The sequence below is a fragment of the Oculina patagonica genome, chromosome 8 (assembly GCF_052425735.1).
Source record: "Oculina patagonica isolate OP01 chromosome 8, crgOcupat, whole genome shotgun sequence".
NCBI classification, from domain to species: Eukaryota; Metazoa; Cnidaria; class Anthozoa; order Scleractinia; family Oculinidae; genus Oculina; species Oculina patagonica.
In genome coordinates, this window is record NC_135765.1 from 25,156,089 (window position 1) to 25,178,691 (window position 22,603).

General features: G+C 39.5%; 1 protein-coding gene and 1 long non-coding RNA gene across 11 annotated transcripts; one reads left to right on the plus strand and one right to left on the minus strand.

Annotated features, from left to right (window-relative positions):
* The first annotated feature begins 1,872 nt into the window (after positions 1-1,872).
* LOC144663339 (uncharacterized) lies at positions 1,873-22,246 on the plus strand. 10 transcript variants are annotated; one of them, XM_078524243.1, is made up of 6 exons: positions 1,873-2,439; positions 2,871-2,917; positions 3,316-3,360; positions 3,526-3,588; positions 3,757-3,906; positions 4,884-5,647. In XM_078524243.1, exons 1-6 carry the CDS (start codon positions 2,126-2,128, stop codon positions 5,357-5,359), a joined length of 1,095 nt encoding a protein of 364 aa, XP_078380369.1. In that variant the 5' UTR covers positions 1,873-2,125; the 3' UTR covers positions 5,360-5,647. The 10 variants fall into 10 exon arrangements, with proteins under 10 accessions (XP_078380369.1, XP_078380368.1, XP_078380372.1 ...); XM_078524242.1 differs by lacking the exons at positions 2,871-2,917; positions 3,316-3,360; positions 3,526-3,588; positions 3,757-3,906; positions 4,884-5,647 and adding exons at positions 9,853-9,899; positions 10,277-10,339; positions 11,125-11,187; positions 11,488-11,637; positions 21,090-22,246 and having other exon boundaries at positions 1,876-2,439; XM_078524239.1 differs by lacking the exons at positions 1,873-2,439; positions 2,871-2,917; positions 3,316-3,360; ... (1 more) ...; positions 3,757-3,906; positions 4,884-5,647 and adding exons at positions 7,113-7,533; positions 9,853-9,899; positions 10,277-10,339; ... (1 more) ...; positions 11,488-11,637; positions 21,090-22,246.
* Positions 6,848-18,176, minus strand: LOC144663345 (uncharacterized). Its single transcript, XR_013572600.1, has 2 exons — positions 18,076-18,176; positions 6,848-7,114 (listed from the first exon to the last, which is right to left on the minus strand). It is a non-coding gene; the product is annotated as an uncharacterized LOC144663345 (long non-coding RNA).
* Positions 22,247-22,603: the final 357 nt, after the last annotated feature.

Genomic DNA, 22,603 nt, shown 5'->3' on the forward strand with positions numbered 1-22,603 from the left:
TGCTCATTTCGTCACATGCATAAGATATATAGCAACCTGACCTGGAAAATTGGGAAAATTGTAAGATCCTATTTGCGGATTTTACTGTAATGCGCACAATTTGATTCGCCTGTTACCTTTGATCTATTAGACGAAGCTCAGAGTCCAAGATCGTTTGACCAGGTTGAGCGAAACATTTTCACACCATGGCTTGCGTACCAAAAAAAGGCAAACCTTGCGGTGCCTATATATATTCATTTGTGGATAGACTGGCCACGGAAACGATATCACAACGATGTTCAAAGAGCTTTATTAGACCATTAATCGTTAATATCAAACGCTGACTGACAAATTCAGACTGCAGACGTACAGATTTCCAGACCGGTTAGCCTGACTAGCGCTCCGGTTAGGCTGAAAACACTCCGCTTAGATTGTTTGCGGTCAGCTATCAATAATTGCAATGGTAACATGATATGTACTTTTATAAAAACTAGCAATGGTATATTGCAATTCCAGCGTTTTGATTGGTTGAAAGACAATGGTATATGAGCTCATATACCATTTACCACAAATATGGTAGCCAAAACGCGTCAACGAAAACAGCTGGGGAGCTCAAATATTGCAATTCTTTGGGCGTTAAAAAAAAAAAAAAAAAAAAAAAAAAAAAAAACAATTATTCCACTCGGGCTTGTTGGATAAGAGATCGTTATAGCTTACTCGGCGCTACCCGCCTCTTTGGCTATCTACCATCTCATATCCAGCGCGCGCTCGTAGAATAATTGTTAATTAGTTTGTAGTTTTCTAGCCTGCAGTCTGCAAATGCTCGCAAATGTCAGACCGAATTTCAAACCAGAGTTTGAAGTTTGCCATCCACCGCCAGACGTCAAAATTGGTTTGTCCAATTAGATATTGTGGGTGCGTTCCTTTGGGGAATCCGAATTAGGATTTCTAGCTATTCTATCGAATCCAAAATGAACACCTTCCAAATAATCATGGTTACATGACACTATTTTGAGCTCTTCAGAGATTTAGAATTCTAAGACAAATTTGAGGTTTTCCAAGTTGGCTTATGGAACTCATCTTTCTGAGGGCAGCATATTATAAAGCTCGCGCTTGTTTATTATGTCCAACAAGTTGGCTGGTGAGTTCCTTATGGAACTCATCTTTCTGAGGGCAGCATATTAAGCTCACCCTTGATTATTATGTCCAAGTTGGCTGGTGAGTTCCTTATGGAACTCATTTTTCTGAGGGCAACATATTAAGCTCACCCTTGATTATTATGTCCAAGTTGGCTGGTGAGTTACTCGATGTTACAAAAAACGTAAAAGGTCCACTCATAATGAAAACGCTTTTTGGTCATTGTGTATAAAGTCCCCCGTAAATACTGACGACAATGTCGTGGAAATTTCTCTTCCTAACCTTCTTATCCCTTGCTGAACAAGGAAAGCGAAACGTTTCAGAAACTTTCTTTTTTTTTCCTTCCCAGAAACAAAATATGCTTCCGCAACAAATGTTGCGTGCGTGGGCAAACGTGGAAACATGTAGATAAACAAAAGTACTCAGCCGATAAAAAAGAGTGTATCAATTCACTTTGCTGTCACAAACAGACAGCGAGAGCGCTCAACTTTCTGCTGTAAAAAATAAAGGGTCCGCAATGCGTACACTGATATCACAAACTGGTTCGTGACTACAAGTGCTGTTCGTTATCTCTCGTTCGTGTCTTCTGGCACGTTATTAACGATTGTAATATTATCGTTTTGGCCACGTGAAAGGTGACCTTCATTTACCCAGTGTCAACAGTAAAAAAAACACCCTTATGTCTACTAAGACTATACATTTGGCATAGTGCAGACCAACACTTGATAACACTATCATAAGAGAAATAGTAAAAAATACTTCGTTGATTTTCATAAGCACTCTTAGCAATGTTTTATGTCAAGAAGAACTGACGGAAGGGACTCATTTTGACTTATCTTTTAATGAAATCAAAACCAGCTAAAATGAGCACGTTTACCTCTTAATATAATGGGCTGCGATGCAAGTTCGGGCAACAGTTCAAGAAGACGGAGTATCACTTCGGTCGGATTCAAATTGTATCAAAAATATTGATACACCAAAGCTAGTGGTCTAAATTTTTTTAGCAAAAATGGAGCGAAAATCAAATATGGAACGGAAACCAGGGAATCGTTCGACGTCGGAGCGATTTCGTTTTGTTGCGTACTTCGTGGCAATTGCGTGCCTGTTTTCGTGCATTGTCGTCCTGTTCGTTTTAGTGTTGTCGATGGAAAGGCGATCTGCTTTATATGAGAACAACTTCGTTGAGATTTTCAAAGAATTAAAAAGCATCCGGTCCGAGTTTGACGCGGAAAAATCCTTCAGCGCGGCAAGACATAAGCGAAGTGCGAGCCCAACAACCAGTTTGTCAGACATTACAAAGAGACTCGCTGCACTGGAAACCAGGTAAGACGTTCATTTGATAGTTCAGGAAAGTTTGATTCTACTGGGGTCAAAATATCAAACTTTTGCCTTGCGCTCTACCAAAGTCGCATTTACCGCAGCATGTAGGGGTACTAGTAAGGGGGGTCAATCAGGGGATGATGCGAGTTTTGAGTGACTTTTTAGGGAGAGCGCTGAAGATATCAATTGTTGTCTGAAAATTGTTTTATTTGAGAAGAAAAGAATCTGCTAACTGACCAAGCCCACGCATTTTTCTTGCTAGGATTCGGTTACCAAGCAACGTGAAGTGACGTATGTGGTGCGCTATTGATACCCGACTTGACAACTAGAAGTGTACCCTGTGTACCAGAGGATTTTTCTCGCTCGCGGCGAATAGTAGAATACTTCGCTTTGGCGCTTCCTGTTTATTGACGAAGTCTGTTTTTATTTCACAGAACAGTTAACTTATCTAAAGATTTGCGTATAAAGACTTCGCTTCGAGGTCAGTAAACAGTAGTCTCCTTCGCAGCCGCTATTTGAATCGTCACGCAACGCTTTTCCCCAATGGCGTTGCGTGACGAGCCAAAACAACGCCTGCTTCGGGATACTTAATATACTATTGTGTAGACAAATATTAATCTATTTCCATTTTCTTATTGGATTATTATCTAATTTCTTCTCGAGATATCCATACATTGAGACACATGAGATTTATGAGAATATCCATAGCAATCACCGCGTGGTAGGAAGCTTGTATCTGGAATGAAGCGCTTTTATCTGAGAGAGTCCATTGCGATAGTTGTTTATGAGTATACCAAACCGAAAGGACATAGCAAAGGAGTAAGAATTTAAATAAGTGGCAAGTCAAATAAAATAATAATTGGATGTAATCTTGTCTAGGGCGAGACGGGAGAGACGGTATGCCAGGACCCCCCGGACCAGCTGGTAATTAACAAATAATTTGAATTTATCCCTATCTAGACTTAATGTAGCTTCTTCATTTGTTTGTTTGTCTTGTTTTATTTTTGTTTTGTTTTACTTTGTTTTGTTCTTGATGTCTTTATACCTCACAGGATTCTATAACAAGATGTTATGAAATTACATTTTCAGGACGAGACGGCAGAGATGGAAGAGAAGGACCCGCGGGACCAAGAGGACTTACGGGACCAAAAGGTATTCTGTAGCAATTGTTGTTGAAAAAGTGCAAATTTTTCAAGATTTTTCCTGGTCTGTAGTCTCCGCCCACAATAATCCGTATAACGCACGCTCAAACAAGAAAGCGAATACTTTGAAGAAGAGTCAAACAACACCATAAACATTTTCTTCATCACCGTTCAACAGGTGATGTTGGTCGAACGGGAAGTACTGGAACCAAGGGACCTCCAGGGCCTCAAGGAGCTAAGGGACCAGAAGGACAGGGGCTGTCAGGTGTGAGTTACAACCGCTGGGGACGAACAAATTGCTCTGGAGATGCTATTGTAGTGTATACAGGTAAAGAGAGAGAACGAACATGCGCGATATAAAACCTATGGTAATACGACTTAAATTAACCCCTGTATGAACAAGGAAGGGGGGAAGCCACACCCGCCTCCCCTTACTTGATTTTTTTTTCGTAATTTTAAAACCAGGATTTAATATATAGCGCCGATCTATCAGAAGCTTTTAATTCATTCCTTAGCTTGAGGAAAGTTTGATATGTCAACCACGTGTCCATGTTTTTGACGTTGCCATGCTGGTCTGCTAACATTCGTGATTTTGGCATTTTTCTTTATTTTTCCAGTTTTCTTTTAAGCGAAATCGTTCTATTCATTTAATTTTACATCCCATAAGCATTCTGACTTGATTGGGTATCAATTTCCGTTATTTTCGGACATTGTAAGAAAATGGTGAAATCAAAGAGGGTGGTTTCAATGACGTCACAGCCAACAAAAGTTATGTCATCTTTTAGATTAAGCTGAGGACTTTGTAGTCTGTGCAAAAACGTTTCGCTCCGCGTTAATAAAATGAAAATCCTTTGCTCATCTTCTTTTTCCCATTGCGTTCAGGCAATTCATTTTTGATTGCGTATGCACTATTCTGCTGGGATCGTCTGCGAATGAAGTTTTATCATGATGGTCTTCATTTCATAACCAATTCCTATGTTTTATTTTGTTAGTAATAGCCAGAAGCAGAAATCCAGACATAACCAAACCTCGCATTTTTAGCTTCCGTCTTGATCGTAAACTACTCTGACACATTCTACCAAAAGTGACCCGTTGGGTGTGAAATAGCGGCGATCATCATCGCCTTGACATTTCAAACGTCACCGAAACCTCATGATCGATGTAAATAACAACTGATCAATAGACATTTTTTAAATAACGGAACAACTTGCAAAATAGCAACAATCGACATCTCTAATAATGCAAACATATTTAACATATTTGGGGACGGATATTGTTGATATTGTCTTGTCCCGTTGCTTGCAGGAGTGATGGGTGGTGGATACTACACTCACACGGGTGGCGGCTCCAACTACGTCTGTCTCACCAACAATCCCATATATGACAAGTACGACAGTGGATGGCAGGGCAGAGCATCAATACATGGTACTGAGTACGAAACGTCATTCCATGGCTTTAAGAACAATCTTTTCGACCACGAAGCACCGTGCGCTGTTTGCTACGTGAAGTCACGTGGCTCCCATATGATGATCCCTGGAACCAATAAGTGTCCGTCGGGATGGACCAGAGAGTATTATGGGTATCTCATGACGTCTCATTACAACCATGCCCATCAAACTGAATTTGTGTGCGTCGATGTAGATGCAGAAGTTGTGCCAGGAACCCACAAGGACATAAATGGCGCTTTGTTGTACCCAGTAGAAGGAAGCTGTGATTATTCCTTACCGTGCAAACCGTACATTCATGGCTATGAGCTGACGTGTGTTGTTTGCACCAAATAGTCAACTCACCAAGGGCTGAGAAAATAAAGCTATAACTTATAAGAATGCTAAAAAGTCGTAAGCAATGAGTTGACTAAGATACTTTTCTGTGTTAACTGTATCTCAAATGCACCTTGTAATTTTCAACTCTAAGTTTGTAATAAGCAGCCTTAGAGTAAGGTATACACTTATATGATTCATCAAATCCTAGAGTTGTACAAGTTGAACGTTACGATTCAGTTTTGGTTTGCACAAAGAGTTGCTTGCTTGTTATTAAACTAAATGCAAACCGTAAGATAGAACAGAATAAGGATGTGTTGGGTAAATTTTTATTTTCCATTGACTTCATTAAAAGTTTGTAACGTTCAGTTTTAAGGTAGCGTTCTCTCATTTTGTCATTGTGTCATACAAAATCCCCGCCGGCTAAGAAGGACGGGCGACTCTGGTGGCAAGAATGAAGTAATTTTCTGTACCAGGAGCTCAACCCAGGCCCACGCGGAACAAGGGTTCACTAATACTATTCGCGCCTCTGGGTCATTTGATATAATTTCTACCGAAATGTTGGAATGGGGAAGGTAAAACATTATATTGTTTCCCAAGTTTTTCCCTTGAGGCGCTAAACAAACAACATTTCTTTCTGAAGCAAAATGTTTTAGAAACCTTATCGACTCACGGAAACAAAACTTGCCTCGCGACAAAGAGTGTGAGCGTGCGTTAAGTTAGAAACATTAACGTACGTCTCTTTACTATCACAAACGGACAAAACGAGTGCGCGACTTTCTACTTTAAACAAACAAGAAATAACAAAATTAAAGGTCCGCAATGCGTTCAACTCAACAAATGGTTCACGAGTACAAATCACCTGTACGTGTCTTCCAGCACGCTTAAATTCTTGACTCAAAACAGGTTTCAGTACTGAATACCACATATTCGGAATAGTGGAGGCAAAAAAAACCATCGTAAGAAGAAAAATAAATATAGCTTTGTTGGTTTTTATAAGCACTTTAGTTTAAAATAGCTTTCAATGGTTTATGTAAAGAAGAACAGACTCGACATAATTAAAGGAGTTTTAATGGAACTTATCTGTAATGAAATGGGACCAGCTAAGACAATTGTGAAACGTTTGGGAAACAGTTCATACAAGTAGCTATTTCAAAAGAAATAGTGTTTCGTTTCCTGATCGCGAACGATAAGCATAATAATTTAAGTGATAAGTATGGCGACAAAGATTAAGGAAAGATGGGATTGTGAAATTTTTGAGAAAATCCATTGTCGAGAATAATATGCACAATGGAAGAATTGCGAAACAGTGAAGTATTTTGCATGCATGCAACTTCCCCTAAACCCTTTGCTTTGCTTTAATTAATTTTGCTCTTGAGCGGCAATTCTTCCGTGCCAGCAAACACGAGACATCCAAAGACATCCAGTCTTGTTTGCTTTTCTAAGCGCTCATATTGACGGAACATTTACCAAGTCAACAATAATGAGAGCTAGAATATTTACACAACAATTTATTAAACACGAAAAGGACTCTTACTTTATTTTTTTACCAAAGAAGTATCGCAGTCATCAGGTATTTCTATTTATAATAAATCTCATTAACTGTTCGTCTTCCGTACGATTATATTTTCGATATTTGAAGAACATGTTTTTTTCCAGATTGTTTGCTTCTACTAAAACGTGTTGGCATTGTGGTTACGAGTGTTCTTGTGACTGGCTAGTAGCCCCAACTGTGTAAATAGCTCACATCGAATCCAAAACAACATCTTTTCGTTTCTGAGGAAACAAAGCAAAAGAAGGAGCATCACGTTGGTCAGATTCAAACTGTATCACAAATTTAGATACACCAAAGCAAGCGGTTTCAATTATTTTGGCTAAATGGAGCAAGAATCAATTAAGAAACGGAAACCTGCAAATCGTTTGACGTCGGAGCGATTTCGTTTTGTTGTGTACTTCGTGGCAATTGCGATAATGCTTTCGTGCGTTGTCATCGTGTTCGTTTCACTGGTGTCGATCGAAAAGCGAGTTGCTTTGTTTAAAAGCGAGCTCAATGAGATTTCCAAAGAATTAAGAGGCATTAAGTCCGAGGTTGACGTGGAAAAATCTCTCAGCTCCGAAAGACATAAGCGAAGTGCTATAAACCCTACAACCAGTTTGTCAGATCTTACTAAGAGACTGGCTGCACTGGAAACCAGGTAAGACATATTCTAATATAAGGGGTCAGACCATGAACGTAATGGCGCTCCTGAAAATATCTAATTGCCGTAACAGTTCATCATTACGATGGTAAGATGCCTAAAATGCGTGCAATTCCACAATTGGTTTCAGCTCCATTAAATCCTATACCAATTGCAAAACATTTTAGGAGGAGCCACCCATGATGTGAGCGCAGTATATAAATAATTAGATTTGATAAGTTCAAGTATATTTCATTTTAACGAAGTCATAAATACCCCAAAATACTTGCATGCTGTAAAAGTCGTATTTATCTCAGCATTCTGAAACAGCTACATATAACTACACAAAATGTAAACGAGCGTGAGTTTGGAAGTCAGAGCGCAGACAAATAGCAAATATCGTCCAAAAAGCGATTTATTTTATATTTTCGTTTTATTAGAACGTACTATTATTTTTCTTGATTTAATAACCCTACGTGCACCTCTGCAAAAATTATTGTCGAACAACGCCTTCCTGCAAACAATTTTTTCCGATCTTTTTAACCATGTTTTTGACACAAAAAGGAGGTTTGCTTTTTGCTGCCGTCAATCATCATTTACGGCGTCGACCAACGAATTGGAAAAAGAGAAATCTACAAAGCGGATCGAAATCCACCAATCACTGCCCACAAACGTTTCCTTTTGACACCTATATGAACTCATGTTTTTCGTTTTCTGAGACGTACACTACGATAATTGGCGGCAGTTAAAAGCGAAACCATTGCTTGAATTTAAAATTTCCAGTCCTTAGTTTGTATTATTTAAATGCGCAATAATTTAAACTATTTGTTGTTATTAAAAAGCGCAATAATTAAAACTATTTTTTGAAGAAAATGTCATAAAAGCTATACCCAATTTATGTTTGTCATGTAAGCTCCTAGTAATCAGGCTTGTTGTTTTTTTTAATAAAACACTCACCATTTTAATTCCTACGCAGCCACTGGCACAAATAAGGAGCATACGACAAGCAATATAAAAAGCGAGTAGCAGGCTTTTCTGCTATTCCGCAGTCCGGATCCTATTTGTCAGGCGTTTAACCCTCAGACGTACAAGCAATTTCATACCCCCACCATCGTACAAGAGGGGGGGGGGGGGTGGTGGATGGAACCCCTCCCCGGAGTTTTTGTTCTATTAAGGCGTAGGGAAGTTGCATCCACCACTGTACGCCCGAGAGTTAATCGAGAAAATACGGCTATATAAATATATATGAAGTTTAGTTCAATGAAATACTACTTATTAACCGAGAGTGAGGTCATTACAGGGGAATCTCAGACCGAGGCCTTGATGTATTTACCGAGCGACAGCGAGGTCAATACATCAAGGCCGAGGTCTGAGATTCCCCTGTAATGACCGAACGGACGAGGTTAATAAGTTATTTATTATATGGCGTTTAAGCACTATTCAAAAAAAAGAGTATAATCAAGGAAAAAAACACTGGAGGTAAAACTCGCTCTCTTGTAGCTCTCTTCGTCGCTCATACTAAAGAAGTATCAGTATGCTTATATTTTTTTTTTCAGTCATTGAAAAGATAGTTATATTTTGTCGGCTTTTTTTGTTATTGTTTTTTGCCCCCTTGCTAGTAGCTTTTACTCACAACTCAAAAAACCGTCGAGCCGAGAAAAAATTTCATAATGCCCGGTCATTACAAGAAAATAATGCCCGCTCAGCAGCCAATCAGAGCGCGCGTACTATGGTAGCCATATAATAAATGTAAAATAATGTTCATTTTAAATTGCTGCAGTAATTTATTTAAATTTAGTGCTAACATGACGAGCTTGAAATGTCCTGCTTGGGTTTATTTTTGTGCATGTTCAATTTAAAGACCCAATGTGTTATTGTTTTATTTAAAGTATTTATTTCATGCAATAGTTGCATTGTGTTCAAATTTGGTCAAATATAATGTTGATTTTTATGGTGCCTTGTATCCTGCTTACAAACATCTACATACTTTAATTCTACACACTTTCAGTCATTAATAGGTTACAAGTTTCTCTTACCTCTATGCAAACTATATTTTTATACATATGTTTACAAGTAATGTTGGCCTTGCAAACATGCAATTTGTTCAATATTTTTTATACCCCCCTCCAGAAAAATAAACAACAAGCAAGAAAGTACTATTGCTTCAACTACTTTTCCGCTCACTTACCAGGGCCCACTGTATTTCGGTCGAGTTTTAATTATCAAGCAACATAAAGTGACGTATGTCTCTGTCTATTTCCGACTTGTCAACTAAAAGCAAACTGTTGAGTGTAATTCCTTCCTGCTGATTGTCGAAGTCTTTGTTTTTATTTACAGAACAGTAAACCTCTCTAAAGTTTTGCGAATGAAGACTTCGCTTCGAGGTCAGTAAACATTATTTGGGTCGTCACGCAACGCCTTTCACCACTAGCGTTGCGTGACGAGCCTTATCAATGGCTGCGAGGGAGACTAAGTCAACAGTCGTGTAAACAAATATTTTCATTCACTGCGTGGTATGAAGCATGTAGAATGAAGTGCTTTCAACTGAGAGAATACATTATGCGTACACCAAACCGAAAGGACAGATCTTCGATCCTGCTAAAAACAGAGTTGCATGTCTGTTTTGTAACTGAACTTGAAAGAGTGAGTAGTGAAGCCGCTCCTAATAGTCGTTTTAGTTTTAAACATGTACAGCGAAGGAGCAAGAATTTAAATAAGTGGCAAGTCAAATAAAATGTTGATTGCATGTTATCTTGTTTAGGTCGAGATGGGAGAGATGGCATGCCTGGACCCCCCGGAAAGACTGGACTCCCGGGACCTGCTGGTAATTAACAAATTCGGACTTTTTCCTATCTACGATGCGGTACCTCAATGTTGGGACACTTAGCACAACTCTGGGCCAAATACTACCCCCCCCCCCCCTTCTCCCCAAGTAATGTTGAGAATAAACCACCTCACACACCAAAATCAGGGCATACATGTTTTTCAACATCGCTTGGGGGGAGAGGGGAGGGGTCATAAAAAGAACAAGAACAGCTAGTGCCAAACTCATTTTTTGAACTGGAAAAAAGTTATTTGGTATAATAGAGAGATCGCCTTAACAAGTGTCCCAAGTATTTTTGACTTCCATTGTAGACTAAGCTTGTTTTGGTTTCTCTTATTGTTTTCTTTTGCTCTGTTTTGCTGTTGTTTTAATAGTTGGCTGCACTTAGTATTGGAGGAGAGAGGGAGTGAAAAGGTCGGAGGGGGAGGGTAGTAGATCAGCGACTAATTGTCTGTTATCTACTGAAAATATTTACAAGCAAGTAAAACTAAACGATAAAAACCAACGACGTTTCGGAGTCGTCATGACGCCATTTTCATCCCATATTTTATTATGTTAATCTTTATAAGCGAACTTTTTCTGACAGTTTATTCTTTTCTTTTTTTGAACTTGAAAATGGCGTCATGACGACTCCGAAACGTCGTTCGTTTTTATCGTTTATTTTTACTTGCTTGTGTATATCTAAACCTAAATCCTAAAACCTAAGGATCTAAAATATTCCCCATGAATAACAGGTAGTCGCTATTCTGTAAGAATGAAATTACAAATAGTGCACTTATTTTCAGGACGAGACGGTAGAGATGGAAGGGAAGGAACCGCGGGACCAAGAGGACTAACGGGACCAAAAGGTATTATGTAGCGAATGTTGCTGTAGAGATGGCACACTAGATTTTCCCCGTCTTGTGGGCCAAAACTTAAAAGTTTTGGCCCACAATTATTCCGCAATGCACGCTCAAACATGAAAGAAAATACTTACAAGTGCCTTTTCACACAGATGCTTCGCTGTGTGAGTGGTATGATTAATGTTGTCTTCCTTCCAGGACTGTGCATTCTTATTTTTAGAGTGAGTTGCTGGTTCCACCTTGAGAAGATTTGTTATTCAAGCCAAAATAGCATCATTAAAAATCTTCCTCATTTCTGTACAACAGGTGATGTTGGTCGAACGGGAAGTATTGGACCCCAGGGACCTCCTGGGCCTCAAGGGGCGAAGGGACCAGAAGGACAGGGGCTGTCAGGTGTGAGTTACAACCGCTGGGGACGAACAAATTGCTCCGGAGATGCCACTGTAGTGTACACAGGTAAAACGAAGATACACATGCGCCGAAATAAGCACATGAGTACAGCGGTACTCGGTGCAATGGCAAAGACCAGACCACAACACCGGGAAAATCGTGCCCTACTCTTAAGTATAAGTATGTGGTTTCTTTAAAATCCCCTTCTAGTCTATAACACTGGAGATGCAAGAGATGGAGCCTACGGTTTATCGTCCTTATCCGAGAAGAGTAGAATGTCTAACCATTTGCAGATGTCATTTTAAAGTCAAAACAGTCTCCACAGTTATTTTAAGACTCCGAATGTTGGTCCGGTCTTGGACTCGAACCCGAAATCCTCCACATGGTAGTCTGGTACTCTATGAACTGAGCTAACCGTTGTTGACCTGTCACTCATTTTTCTTCATTTGATTACCTAGGTAAACGTGATGCGGTAAACGTGATGCGTGGATTTTAACGATCTCTTACCATTTTTAGCACATGTCCAATTCACCCTCAACGTCTCTTACTTACTCATTTGCGCAAAACTCTGTTTTCGTTCCTACCCTGACTCCGTCTCTACTCACTGCCACTGGCCATTGGCATCGATAATGCTTGCCGCCCAAGTTGTTTTATCAGCCCTATAGACATGCATCAATTCTCAGTAGCGTGTAACAAAAATAATAGCAATCATGTTCGTACACATTTTTGGGAACACCCTTTTTGATCTTGTCCCTTGCCGTTGCAGGAGCGATGGGCAGTGGATACTACACTCACATTGGTGGCGGGACCAACTTTGTCTGCCTCACCAACAAGCCCATATATGACAAGTACGACAGTGGATGGCAGGGAACAGCAGCAATATATGGTACTGAGTATGAAACGTCATTCCATGGCTTTAAGAATAATCTAAACGAGCACGATGCACCGTGCGCTGTATGTTACGTCAGATCACGTGGCTCGCAAATGATGATCCCTGGAACCAACAAGTGTCCGTCGGGTTGGACAAGAGAATATTATGGGTATCTGATGACCTCCCATTATAACTATGCCCATCAAAGTGAATTTGTGTGCGTGGACGTGGATGCAGAGGTGATTCCAGGAAGTCACAAGAACACGAACGGAGCTTTGTTGTACACAGTGCAGGGAGACTGTGGGCATGCCTTACCGTGCAAGCCTTACATTCATGGCTATGAACTGACGTGTGTTGTTTGTACTAAATAGACAACACACCAAGACGTGGGCAGCTATTTCTAGTAATGAATGGTCGTTAAAAATCAGTTGACAAACATGCTACTTTCTGATAACCAATTCACTATTACACCTTGTTAATGATTTAACTTAGTGTCCATCAATGGGCTTTCGAGTGATATATATGCCTCAATGACTCTTATACCGCAATGTTTAAGTCGAACAATCGATAAAGTTATGCTTGTTATTAACCCTATTCAGACTGTGCTTTTTTGGATCTTTTGAGACGGGGGAAGGGGGGGGGGGGAGTGTGGGAATTCCCTCCATAACTTCTAGAATATTTAGGCAAGTATTTAGGCAATGGCACTTAGGGGATATAATTATAGTATGTCCAAAAATCTATCTCTTTGATATACGTCACGTAAGATGACGACATAATTATGTTAAAACAACTCCCATTTACGCCATCTTGAAATCCAAACTTTTTCCGAAGTTATAATTACTGAAAAGTACTCAAACTGAAAATAATTGCATTTAAGTTAATTTTAATTAACAGGAACACCACAATTACAAATTGGGGGAAGCACGTGTGTCAATTTCCCGAAACTATTACTTATCCGACCAAATTTTCCCAGATAAATTTCAAATAAACTCGCAAAGTTCGGTAGCGTTTGGTTCACTAGAAGAAAAGTTTTGAGCGTTCAAAGTCACCGCGGGCACTAACTGTTACCCGGTCTGGTTAGGGTTAAATGATTAATAAAAATTATTCTAATGAATAATTTAAATAAATATATTAAAAGTTATCTAAGTGGAAAATTTACAACGTAAAAAAAAAGTTACCTAAAATATTATTTGAGGATGTAACAGTAACAAAGTACGCGTGACTTACTTTAAAGAAAACAATGTGTTAAATGTAACAAATGGTTCATAACCAAAAATCACTGATACGTGTCTTCGGGTACGCTATTAATTATTGTACCAAAACCGGTGTCAGTAGTGAATGAAATAAATCAGTCCGGAAAATTATTTCCGAACCGAATTATATCATTCAATCAAAAACTTGCACGAGCGCTTACAAGTACTCCGAAAGCCGCTGTTTAGCAACTTCTGGGACAAAAATCGCGGGCTCAGCCACTTCTCGGAGAAGTGACGTCGCCAAGAACTGATATTTGTTCCCCCGATTGAAATTCTGTATATGTAAAACCACACATTTAAAATAGCGAAGAAAAACAGCATTGTGCGAAGTAAAATAATATAACTTTGTTTGTTTTTATAAGCACTTTAAATTTACAATAGTTTTCAATAATGTTTTCAATGTAAAGAAGAACAGACAGAATTTAGGGTGTTACCGGAACTTATCTGTAATGAAATCGAAACCAGCTACGAAATTTTGTTATACGTAGGGTTGTTCTGCACGTTTGGGAAACAGTTCAAGAGAACGAAGCATCAAGGCGGTCGGATCCTACTTCCAACTGAATTGTATCACGGAATTTGATTCGCCAAAGCTAGCGGCTTGAATTCTGTTGGCTAAAATGGAGCAAGAACCAAGTAAGGAACGGAAACCAGCGAATCGTTCGACGTCGGAACGATTTCGTTTTGTTGTGCACTTCGTAACAATTGCGTTTGTGCTTTTATGCATTGTCGTTATTTTCGTATCACTGATTTCGATCGAAAGGCGAGTTACTTTGTTTAAAAGCGAGCTCAATGAGATTTCCAAAGAAATAAGAAGCATTCGGTCCGAGATTGACGCGAAAAAATCCCTCAGCTTCGAAAGAGGAAAGCGAAGTGCTAACCCTACAACGAGTTTTTCAGATCTTACAAAGAGACTCACTGCACTGGAAACCAGGTAAGATATGCATTTAAAAGTTCAGGTATATGCCCCAGGGGCGGATCCAGGATTTTTCAAAGGGGGGTGGCTGTTTACCAATATTTTTGTTTACTATATTGTTCAAGCCCCAGTTTTGTATGGAGGAGGGAGAGGGGGTTTCAGGCTTTTAGGCAGTTTTTTGAAAAGCCCATATTTCATGGAGTCGTAGGCTCCATCCCCCTAGGGGGGTCTGGGGGCATGCCCCCCTCAGAAAATTTTGAAAAGTTGAAGCCTCTTAAACGTGATTTCCGCGATTCTGAGCAGCTTTAAACAGCTTTCAACTAAGTTATTAAAGCGCTGTTTTTCCTTGGTAATTTGGCAAAATATTCTTTCCTCAACTTACCTTGAATTATATTTCGGAGAAAAACTCTAGTTCTAATGAAATGAACAGTGGTTGAAATTTAAAGTTGACAGGCCACGAACTTACAGGAAAGAGCAGATATGCGTTTTTTTTTTGCTCACCCACGTGCGTGGAAATTTTTAGTCCTTGGCAAATTGGCCTGGGGACAACTTTCGCGACTTTGCTTGCTTGTGAAATCGCTTCGATGCGAAAAAAACAGTAAGAAAATTCGCTTAAAGATGTAAATGGAGAAGAAAATCATCCAGCAAGGCTAAAACAACTCTTGAAAGCTAAAAGGGATCTAATTTTTTAAAATTATACACAAGTTTTGTTACATTGAAGGGACTGTGTCACGAATTTTAGCCAAATTTAGGTATGGGAAATGGGCATCAAATTCGGCGAAACATAAAAATAATCTCTTGAAACAGTGAAGGAAGATTTTAATGACACAGCAAATGCAAAAGAAGGTAGGATGGCCAATAGTGACGAAGATTGAAACGGATGGCGATATGGGTTTTTGAAATACTAGTATTTCAAAAACCCGGCCATATCGCCATCCGTTTGATAGTTAAATTAATTGATTATCAATTTTCACAAGTTTTTCCACATGTTTGTTGAGAGTTTTTTAATGTTATTTCTTCAGAGGTTAATTCACAGGTCTATTCACAGGTTTTTAAAGTGAATTTTTTTCAGATTTTGTTCACATATTTTTTCACAGGTTTTTTCACAGGTCATAAAATTCACAGGTTTTTTCACAGGTACAAAATTTTGTGATTTTTGGACAAAATTTAGCCCTTGCAAAATTCACAGGTTTTTTCAGAGGGTGTTTCTGTGTCACATGCTTTTTCACAGGTTTTTCACAGGTTCTCATCCAATAGTGACTGTCGGGCTGAACAGTTTTCAAAGTTAATCTCGATCGTTTGTTTGTTACTTTACATCATAACGCCTGGGAGAAAAATTTGGTTGTAATAAAGCTATAGTTTTGTCATTTAGATCCCAAGAAGTAATTTCTTTACAAAAACTAAGTTCCATACGTAACACAGGCTGTCGAAAATCTCCTATTTTTGAAAAATGGCCGTCCTTAACTCTGAACGGCCGCCTGACAATGAAAGGTGGATGGACATTGTCCTTGTTTTCTATTTTATTATGTTTATTTTCATTTTTCTGGTGGATCAAGGGGGGTGGCTAGCCACCCAATCCACCCCCCCTGGATCCGCCCCTGATGCCCGGTATATGTCATTCTGCTGAAGTTGTTAATAGTCCAAACTTAACTTGTGTTCAGTTAAAGTCGTACTTATCCTTGCAATGAACCATCTACAGTACTCTACACGCAACTACAAAAATTGTAAAACAAAGGCGAGTTTCGAAGTCGGGGTGCAACAGTATGTTTACTATTGACGAGTGATTGATCGACAAGCACGATTGTACGATTGCTTAATTCTCTGCTTACTGACTGAGCCCATGAACTTGGATGGTTACCAAGCAACGTGATGTGACGTATGTGGTGCGCTGTTTATTTCTGACTTTACAACTAGAAATCTTCAATGTAATTCCTTCCTGTTAATTGACGAGGTCTTTGATTTAATTTCACAGAACAGTAAACCTATCTAAAGATTTGCGTATGAAGACTTCCCTTCGAGGTCAGTAAACACTAGTCTCCTTAGCTTGCGTTATTCGGGACGTCACGCAACGCTTCCCCCACTAGCGTTGCGTGACGAGCCTGAACGGCTGCCAGGTAGGGTAAGTAAAAAGCCGTGTAGACAATTTGAACTCATGATAGTTTCCTTTATGTAATTGTTTCTCGGAATATCCATACATTGAGCGACACGTGGGTTCAGTGCCGTACCTAATGGGGTAGGGGGGGGGGAGCAGTTGCCCCCGCTAGGAAAACTAAATTTCTAACATAGTGTTTGATTTTGCTGGGCTATTTCTTGTAGCTATATTGGAGTTTGTCCCCGCAGCGGAGTTTAGCGGAGTTTGCCCCCCGCAGACAAAAAAATCCTAGGTACAGCCCTGGGGTTATGAGAATATTCATAGCAATCACCACTTGGTAATTGCTTGTAGAATGAAGCATGAAGTGCTCTGAACTAAGAGAGTCGATTAGAATAGTTGGTTATTTTTACACTCATTTAAACGAAAGGACATATATTTGATCCTGCCGATGAATATTTGATCCTGCCGAGGATTGAAGTGAGAATTTAAATAATGAAGAAGTCAAATAAAACATTAATTGGATGAAATCGTATTTAGGTCGAGACGGGAGAGACGGCATGCAAGGACCCCCCGGAAAACAAGGACCCGCCGGACCTGCTGGTAAAGTTGCCTGTTTTGTCTGTCTTGTTTTTTGTTGCTTTGTCTTGTTGTTGTTGTTGTTTTTTTCTTTTTTGGTGATTATTGTCTTCAGTTGACTGAGTACGGGAGTTATGGGGGAAGTGAGCTGCCCCTTTTAATTTCCTCTTATCGGCCTTTCTAAATAAATAGATAATAAAATATACACTGTATAATAAATATAGATATTAAAACAAATAATCAAGCCGATCTTATTGTTAGATGTTTTGGTACAATGGTCTCCTAGCTAAGGCCCGTTTTAAGAACGCCCCTTGAGTAAATGTTAACTTGAGGGACGTAATCTACACCTACTGGATGGTTTTCTAGCGTTCTTGGGAGTGAGGTATTTGTGTGTAATGAGTGCCGTAAGAAGTCCTTTCTAGAAAGAAAAAAGTACTCCGTCCCAATCCCCTTTCCTCGCCAAGCCATTTCAAATTGCCGATGGAAGATGACTCGTTGTGAGCCGATCGCAATGCGTGACCTCAGCCTTCCAACAAAAAAACAAATACACGAAAGCACGAGACGGGCATTGACAACTAGCGGCCTAGGCCCGTTAAAATAGTTAATATCGGACACAGAGAATCTTCAACTCTTGGCTTAAGCAGGGATATCTGAAATTAAAATTGTTGGGTGTTTGTGAGTTATCGTTAATTTAAGGGCTGGTTAACTGTCTGTTATCTAAAATATTTCACATGTGCAATCTAACTTGCAGTTACTATTCTGTAACAAGACGTAATAAACTTACAGAAAGTGTACTCACTTTTAGGACGAGACGGCAGAGATGGCAGGGAAGGACTCGCGGGACCAAGAGGAGTTACGGGACCAAAAGGTATTCTGTAGCAAGTGCATGTTAATGTAAAAAATGCAAACTTTTCTGGACTTTTCAACATCAACCCTCTCTCTCTTTACTGGAACCAGTAAAAGCAAATATTTTGGAACTAGTTTGTCAAATACATTGTTTGCTTCTTAAGTATTCTGATTAACCTTCATATTTCTAAAGCGAGTAACTAGTTACGCGTATAAACTGAAATTCGGTCGGTGTCTTTTTTCTTCATCGTAGCCACAAACCTGGATGTTGATTGATTGCTTTCAGACGTTTGTCGGTCCTGTGGAGCCACGTGTTTGTATTCCGTGGGAGCATTTTTACTGAGATTACGTCTGAAGTATTTAAACTAACTACCACTATAACCCCTCCTATAAACTGAATTCAAAGGCTCCCATCAATTCAATATTTCACCTAGAGTGTGCCCGATAGTTGTTCTAACCATCCCTATTCTATCACTGGCAACGTCCAATTTGACTCACAAAACATTAAAATTTATACATTTTTAAACAAAATCGTTTGGTTCTTTTAAAAAACCCTTGTGAATCGTAACACTCCTCGAAGGCAAGAGTCACGTTCATGTACGTTTCACGTCGTGAGCTTGGGGTCATATGAAATTCTTTGTGTTTGCATTTGCAATTTTTGTGGAAGGCCATTCAAATCCCGCGTAATCGGCCTTTGGACGTCTTGTTTCACTTTGAAGGGATTTGAGATACAAGCAGAAACAGCATCGAGTTGAATATTCTTTATTCCTTACAACAGGCGATGTTGGTCGAACAGGAAGTACTGGGCCAAAGGGACCTCCTGGGCCTCAAGGAGCAAAGGGACCAGAAGGACAGGGGCTGTCAGGTGTGAGTTACAACCTCTGGGGACGGACAAATTGCTCCGGAGATGCCACTGTAGTGTACACAGGTAAAACGAAGATGCACTTGTGGCGAAATAAAAGCATACGTAAATAAAAGCTAAAATGAGGCCAATTACAGTAATCAGTTTGTCTGACGAGTCTAAGAGTTGCATCCTCCTCCTTTAGTAAAGCTAATAAGCTCTTCTTCTCAACGGATCTGTTTCACGCAACAATGAATGCCTCTTCCTAAGGCCCTGGCCAAACGTCGAACTTCACACAATAGGTTTTGCTCATTTGCATTAGGTTCGTCTCAGGTAAGGTTCGATCTTTGGCCCGGGCCTAAGTCTTAAGCCCAACTGGTATCGTTCTCTTTCCAACTCCATGTTTTTCTCGGCCTGTCGTTGTTGCCCATTCATTAGAGAGGGTCTGAGGTTAACTGACAACTAACAAGTGACGGTTTCAAAAAGCGAAAGGCTTAATACAAACCGAGGTTCTGGTAAGGAGCTAAGCAATAACTAACACCAGCGATAACAATAAGCCAGAGTTAATAAAAGCTGTGGCTTTATTGCTTGTTTGTGGCCGCTGCTTCAGTTGTATTTTATTTCTTTTCAAATTTGAAATGATCAAGAAACACAAGTGTTTAAATATTTCCCTTAATAAAACATAATTTAGAAATATGGAAGGCCACTTGCAGTAATTTTAACATCTAAATTGACATAAAATAATATGTTCTAATATCAATTTCCGATTTAATGATATGTGCCATTTTAGGCACATTTTGGGCCGGAAAGAAAGCATTAATCTACATAAATAATTATTAACATTCATTCAATTGATAACTGACAAATGACCTTAAATTTAAATGACCACTGATATCTGTACATCCCTCCCCCTCTTCCGTCCAGACCCTCATCAGTCCTCAGTTCGCTCGGCTGATATTTTTGTTTCTTATTTCTGTTTGCTTTACCATAATGATCGTCTTAGCTGGCATTTCGTGACAGTCGGGGAAGATTTGCATGCCTTCCGTTGGGCTTGGCCTAGGGCTTTTCACAAGTTGCTCGGCAACTTTTCATATTTCCAGTATTTTTTTTTCGCCTTAAAGCAACTTCTTTGCTTTCGAGCAACTCGTTGCATTTTGAGCAATATCTTGACTGAAGATCTCCGAAGATTGTCCGAGTGTTGTTCGAAGCCCATACGAACGTTTTCGAAGAATAAAGAAGGTTTCCGAAAATTTTCGAGGAACATCCGAAGACGTTTTGGCTTTCAACTCATTCCGCATTAACACGTTACAAAATTTGTTATTAAACATGACGTCATCGATATCTTTACCATTTTTCTCAGTGAAAGAAATCCTAAAAATTCAACATGTCTTTGCCTTAAAATGTTATTTAGAAAGTGAAATTGTATAGATTGCTTAGAAATCTTACCTTCAATTGGAATTTAGCATACATACGGATAAACTTTTTTCATAAAAAGCAGCGTTTTGGATTTTTGAGGGGCAATTTTCAAGCAAATTTTTAAATCAAAAGCAACTTTTTTGGATTTTTGGAGCAACTTTTGAGCAACTTTTTTTTTTAGAAATTTCGAGCAACTTTTTGAAACATTTCGAGCAACTTGTGGAAAGCTCTAGTTTAACCACAGGTGGCCCAGGCTCTTTCGTTACTAAGGGGGCGTCAGCGGCAAGTGGGGAATAAACGTCCCAAAACCCCTCAAAATCACACAAAAGCAGACAATCAACAATAGGTATTAGTGATCTTTATTTATATGGCTTACAGTTTATTGTAATTTAGGAAGAAAAGATCTCAAATTCGTCAATTTATGAAGCATATTTTTCGATCGCTTGAGTCGAACCGACAACGACCGTTGCAAATAATTAACGAGAGAGCCTGGGCCGCCTGTGGTTTAACCATGATCATCGCGTAGTGTCGTCGTTTTAAAAATTATATTGAAAATTAAATATCTTATTTATCTTTGGCAACTGGTCAATAGACTAAGAAACGGGCAATTTCAATGTAAAATAGCAAACATTTGAAACCTTTGAAAATGCAAACATATGGAGGCACAATTTATTGTTATCGTTGATAATGTCCTTCATCATCTCTTGTAGGAGCAATGGGCGGTGGATACTACACTCACACGGGTGGCGGGACCAACTACGTCTGTCTCACCAACAATCCCATATATGACAAGTACGAGAGTGGCTGGCAGGGCACAGCAGCAATGTATGGTACCGAGTACCAAACATCATTCGCTGGTTTTAGAAGAGGCGACCTTATGCAACACGATGCACCGTGCGCTGTGTGCTACGTTAAATCACGTGGATCCCAAATGATGATCCCTGGAACCAACAAATGTCCGTCTGGTTGGACCAGAGAGTATTACGGTTACCTGATGACGTCTCATTACAACCATGCCCATCAAAGTGAATTCGTGTGCGTCGATGTAGATGCAGAGGTTACGCCAGGAACCCACAAAGACACAGATGGAGCTTTGTTGTACATAGTTGAGGGAGACTGTAGGCATGCCTTACCGTGCAAGCCGTACATTCATGGCTATGAGCTGACATGTGTTGTTTGTACTAAATAGACAACTCACCAAGGACTGAGAAACTATAGCTACAACTTATAAGAATGCTGAAAGGTCGTAAGCAATGAGTTGACTAAGATGATTCAAGTGCACCTTGTAATTGTTTTCTCTAAGTTTGTAATAAGAAGCCGTAGAGTGACAAAAGTGGTAATAGAAGGACCAAATTAGCCTTGTGATGGATTTCGTACATACCAATTTGGACATGTTTTGTTTGCAGAATAGACAGCTCATGATCACCAAGAAGTGAGTGACTGTAACTTACAAGAGTGATGAACGATCGTAATTCTAAATGAGTTGAGAGAAATGCTATTCCTGACTGTGTAAAGTAGCTGTCAAATGCACGTTGCAATCGTTTTATCTAACTTTTCAATACGAAGCCCCAGAATGACGAATACACTACAATGCCTCATTAAAACCTAGTGTTGTACAAGATGAACGTTCGATTCAGTTATGGTTCGCACAAACATTCGCTTGCTTGTTACTAACTAAATGTAAATCGTAAGATAGAACAGAATAAGAATGTGTTGGCTATGTTTTTGTTTTCCACTGACTCCATTAAATGTTTGTAACGTTCAGTTTCAAGGTAGCATTCTCCATTTTTGTCATATCGTGTCATACAAAATCCCTTGATTTAAAATTTCCTTTATTAAAATCTTGTACGTAAATAAAATCATGTGTCGCAGAGTCACTTGTTTTTTCGTGCTCTGCAGGACCCACCGGCTAATAGGGACGGGCGGTTAAGGGGGACGAGAATAGAGACATTTTCTGCACCAGGAAATTTGACGCAGCCCCACGCGAACTAAAGGTTCACTAATATTGTACAGCCTCTGGGTCATTTGATATATGGTCTATCAAAATGGTGGAAAGGAAAGGGAAAAACATTGTTTCTCAAAATTATTTCCTTAAAGCGCTAAAAGGGAAACATTTCTTGCGGATGTCCTTTCAGAAACCTTATCGCTTCCTGTAAAGAAAACAATTTCTTTCGCTACAGAGGGTGCGAGCGTGCGCAAACGAGGAAACACTGCGGACAACAAA

Bases quoted from the DNA above. Each gene is read 5' to 3' on its own strand.
- LOC144663339 (XM_078524239.1), top strand. From the start codon at position 7,217: ATGGAGCAAGAATCAATTAAGAAACGGAAACCTGCAAATCGTTTGACG. The intron at 9,900-10,276 runs GTCAGTAAACAT...TATCTTGTTTAG, and splicing joins AATGAAGACTTCGCTTCGAG to GTCGAGATGGGAGAGATGGC. The intron at 11,638-21,089 runs GTAAAACGAAGA...CATCTCTTGTAG, and splicing joins TGCCACTGTAGTGTACACAG to GAGCAATGGGCGGTGGATAC.